At 38.2% G+C, this 4,890-nt stretch overlaps 1 protein-coding gene across 1 annotated transcript; it reads left to right on the top strand.

The window, feature by feature from the left end:
* The first annotated feature begins 3,480 nt into the window (after positions 1 to 3,480).
* LOC138305694 (uncharacterized) lies at positions 3,481 to 4,662 on the top strand. Its single transcript, XM_069245982.1, has one exon. It carries the CDS (start codon positions 3,481 to 3,483, stop codon positions 4,660 to 4,662), a length of 1,182 nt encoding a protein of 393 aa, XP_069102083.1.
* Positions 4,663 to 4,890: the final 228 nt, after the last annotated feature.

Raw genomic sequence — 4,890 nt, 5'->3', positions numbered from 1 at the left:
AAAATAGATGCAGCTCCCAACTCGCGATACATCCGCGTCCCTGGAGGATTTTTAGCCCAAAGGTTGAATCTGACCATTAAGACCGTAACAAAAATTCGTTGTGCCTTTATATAAGTGTATCGAGGGATGTAAATATTTATGTATATATATATATATGGACAGGCCAAGCTAACAAGTAAAGCTGGTTTCCCAATGTGTATTGTGTACCTGTACTGTGACCTTTATGGCTTTTAAATTACGTAACTGGTATTTTTCGGGATTCACAAGAAAATACAACATAAAAAATCTTTTTTTATTCTATTTAAAAAAAAATCATTCATTCTTTGAATATAGTGTAGTATGGTATGTACTACATGGACTTGGTACGAATGCCAATCAACAAAACACACACACAGCTTTGAAACGAATTTTCAACCCACGGTTATATATATTAATAATTCGTTGTACACTTCCTTAGCTCGGGCTAACAGCTACGTACACGCAGGCTACAGTTTCATGGCCGGGATGTGCAGGATCACATTTTTTTTTATTTTGAAATCAAATAAATAAAAACTTGAATTAACAAAATCAACGTCGATCTCTGCTGTATGGCTTTTGCTGCATATACACAGTGCTCTATGAAAGGGTGGCCTTTGATTTCCACTTTCAAGACCAGATGTCGACATCTTTTAGTTTAGATGTCGACATCAATAACTGACAAGTCGGTGTCACACCCGAGCATAAACACATTAATCGCCGAGTTATACATATAAATTACCGACTGTCTACATAAATATCTTGGAATCATTATGTGGGCATGTACATAAGGTAAGTCGACATATTCTTCTGTTTATGTCGACATTTTCCGATATGATGTCGACTTAATGCCTTAATTATGTCGACCTTATTAAGTCGTAACTCGGCAACTCGATGGCAGACATATGCCACCATAAAATTGCAATATTTTCTAATTTTCGGATTAACGGGCCTTCGAACTATTAGGCCTTAGTGGTTCAAGTGACCTTAAAATTAACAGATGACGATTACTGCGTACTAATCAGACGGCGTGACCAGATCATTATTACACGATTATCATATAATAAACAAATTATTGAAATTCATAGTTCAGAGAAAAATACTTTGACAACTCTCGGTAAAGAAATTGCTATCAAATATCTTCATCTAGCTACAAACACATGCACACAATTATTTTCATTAGCAATCGAGTGTTATCCATTGTTTGCGCATGTGTAACAGGAAGGCGACAAGTCGACAACTAGACAACACGACAAGTCGACAACACGACAAGACGACAACACGACAAGTCGACAACTCGACAACACGACACGTCGACATTTACCACGACAACACGAGATTCTGTACGCGCTAATTAGCGTGTTTTTAATATCGACTTGTCGTGTTGTCGACTTGTCGCGGTTCGAAAACGCGACAAGTCGACATTTTAACTGTTAAATCTCGGGTTGTCGCAGTTTGAGACCGCGACAACTCGACAAGGCGACAACATGACAAGGCGACAACACAACAACACGAGATGGCCGTAATCAGCCACCATAACACATACATATATACGCCTTTACATTCCAGATAATGACAACGGTTTAAAACATAGGTACTGAAACAGTATGATTTTTAATACTAAATTAACCGTAAAAACAATCTTGTTCTATATCTAGAGTTACCAATAGCCATATTCCATTGTACTTTACATACAAGTAAACTGCATGACCTCTATCAGTTGTAGATAAAGGTGTAAATTTCCTGTATTAAAGCAACTTATAAAATTGTTCGTTAAAATGCTTTATCTACGGTGGCTGATTTATGCCATTTCGTCTTTTCGTCTTTTCGCCCCGAAAAGACGAAAATTAAATATCTTAATTCTCGTCTTTTCGTCTTTTCGCCCCGAAAAGACGAAAATTAACAAATTTAAATTTCGTCTTTTCGCGGCGAAAAGACGAAAAGACGAAAAGTCAAACACGAAAAGACGAAAGTGAAGCACGCTAATTAGCGCCTTTAATTTTCGTCTTTTCGCCTTCAAAAATCTCGTCTTTTCGTCTTTTCGCCCCGAAAAGACGAAAATTAACAAACCTTAAATTTCGTCTTTTCGTCTTTTCTCCCCGAAAAGTTACAAATTACAGATATACTTTGTCATCTATCATATACGACGAAGATTATAATGTAATTTCTAATGTACAATTATGATGAAGACCATGTCATATATGTAGTCAAAATGTCTTTTCAAATAATACACAGTACATTGTACCTACTGATTGACTGTTATAATTAACTGTATTTGAGCAATTTCTTGGTACGAGTCCTTCCTTTAAACTCAAAGTCTTCACGAATTGTCTTTCATAAATTATTTTGTTAACAAGTTGATCCGTGGTTCAAACGCTTTCAAATATTACCCGCCGACAACTCTTTTTTTCAAGTTGTGTAGGGGAGGCAACTCCTGTAAGTACTATGTTTAGCATCTTAAGTTCATTATGGTCCTAACATATACACGGCAATGTTTTGATAATCGTAATTGCTAAATAGGGCGATTAGAACACAACAAATAAGATATTAATGAATTTAAAAAAATGTATCAATCACGCTAAAAGATTCGCGAAATGATGAATCTGTTAGTGGCACGTGGCATATGCCACGTGTGAGAAATCTACGTAACTGCTGTAAACAAACATGTTGATTTCTGTTTCAAACTTCTAATCTTAGTTATTGATGAAGATACTTGTAATACTATCAATTTGATAAATCGATTGTTATCATAAACTACTTTGATGCTTTTAACGCCCACTGAGGTAGATATACAGGTGGATGTACGTACACAGATGTGTTAATGAATCATTTTTCGATTAGAAAAGTTTTTTTTCCTAATTTTGTGTACATTTAACGATATAACGGAAATTTGAAGACTTATGCAAACACCGAATCATGATACAGAGACATTGGCCCCTATGAAAAGTAAGTGCATTCGACGCGGCATTCTCTGGAGGTAATGTACATGATGAATATTAACATTCTGATGTCGATGATTGGAGGTCGTTGCGTCATTACAATCATTCATTTACCGCTGACGATTTAAACGAGAACTTTGATAATGGCGACAGTCAAAATACCTATCCGCACAAAAGGTCAAACAACTTGTTTGCACCACAAAGGGAGACAACTGGAATTATATTGTGAAAAATGTCAGGACCTTGCCTGTGTGAAATGCGTTGCCACTGTTCATCAAGGACATTTGCTATGTGACATAAGTAAATTCACAGATCAGAAGAAAGGCGATATTAGAGATTTCGTGGATAGCACAGAACGAAATGAACTGGCCCAAATCGGTAATTACATCGCTTCTACTGATAAACTTATCAAAGACAACGACAGGATATTTGATAAACTAGCATCCGAGCTGAAAATGCAAAGTGATAAATTGAAACATGAGCTTAACAAGCTTACTACTGAAACTCTCTCTCTCTTTATCATAAAATGCGAAAAGACAATGCCACGCTCCTTCAAAAATACAAACATGACATTGAGATGTACGAAGAACGACTCAGACAACAAATACATGAATGTAAGTCTGTACTTCAAAATGGATCTCACATAGAATTATACGAAATCGAATGTGAAATAGATTCCAAAACACATCTCCCTGTTAAGCCTACCTTGCGTTCGGCTAGCTTCAGCCCTAACAAAAATCCGCGGAAACATCTCGAATTTGCCTTAAGTAACGCTAGCGTCACATCTATTGATGAGAAATTTTCAAGTACAGCATCACACCACAAGCAACCGAAAGTAAACAGAGAAGACGCAGTGGCCAGGAACAAGCTACTGACAGACACCATGGTGGTTGGAGATTTCTGGTCTCCATACGGTATAAGGTGTATATGTCCTATCACTGATGATCGGACCTGGGTCAGTTACAACTACAGTGTGACATTAAACCTCCTGGACAGGAAGGGCACGGCGAAACAGAAGGTCACTCACAACGCTGTAATCAGGGACGTCAGTATATCGCCTACAACACACAGATTGTGGGCATGCGATGAAGAAAGGACTATCCTGGAGCTTGTGTCTGGACAATTTACAGAAATGTTCACGACCAAGGATGCACCTGAATGTTTATGTGTTAGTGCAACTGACCACATCATTGTGGGCTCGTCCAAACATGTCTCTAGATATAATAAACAAGGCCAGACAGTGAACACCATGGTTGCTACGGTGACTGGGAAACCAATAGTGTGTACACCATGGAAGATCACAGAGTGTCCTATCACTAACAATGTCGCAGTGATTGACAATAGTGATGAAAGTGATGGCGGTGATGGAAACAAACTTGTCTGTGTTATGGATGTTGACTTCCAGGAACTATTCGTATACAGAGGTGATGTACCCAGTGTATCTATTCATACACAACCAGTGGAAGGAACAGTGTTTGACCCTAGGGATATAGTGTATGACAGGCAGGGAAACATCATCATAGCAGACTGGATCAGCTGTAGTATCGTTCTTCTTGACGGAGTTGGTGAGTCACTGAAGATACTACACATGGACAAAAACCTGCCATGGGCTGTAGGCATCGGCACTCAGTCAGTCCTGTGGTCGGTATTTGGGACATATTCTAGGGGCTATAATGTAAAACTGCTACAATACAGCAGTAAAACATAGACAGGTTCAAGTGAACGGTGACATTGAGTTACCATGGATACACGTGTTTATACTGAGTGACATTGACTTACCATGGACACACGTGTTTATACTGAGTGACATTGACTTACCATGGACACACGTGTTTATACTGAGTGACATTGACTTACCATGGACACACGTGTTTATACTGAGTGACATTGACTTACCATGGACACACGTGTTTATACTGAGTGACATTGACTTACC

Source organism: Argopecten irradians, chromosome 13 (genome assembly GCF_041381155.1).
Source record: "Argopecten irradians isolate NY chromosome 13, Ai_NY, whole genome shotgun sequence".
NCBI lineage: Eukaryota > Metazoa > Mollusca > Bivalvia > Pectinida > Pectinidae > Argopecten > Argopecten irradians.
This window is presented reverse-complemented; position numbering and strand designations above follow the sequence as displayed.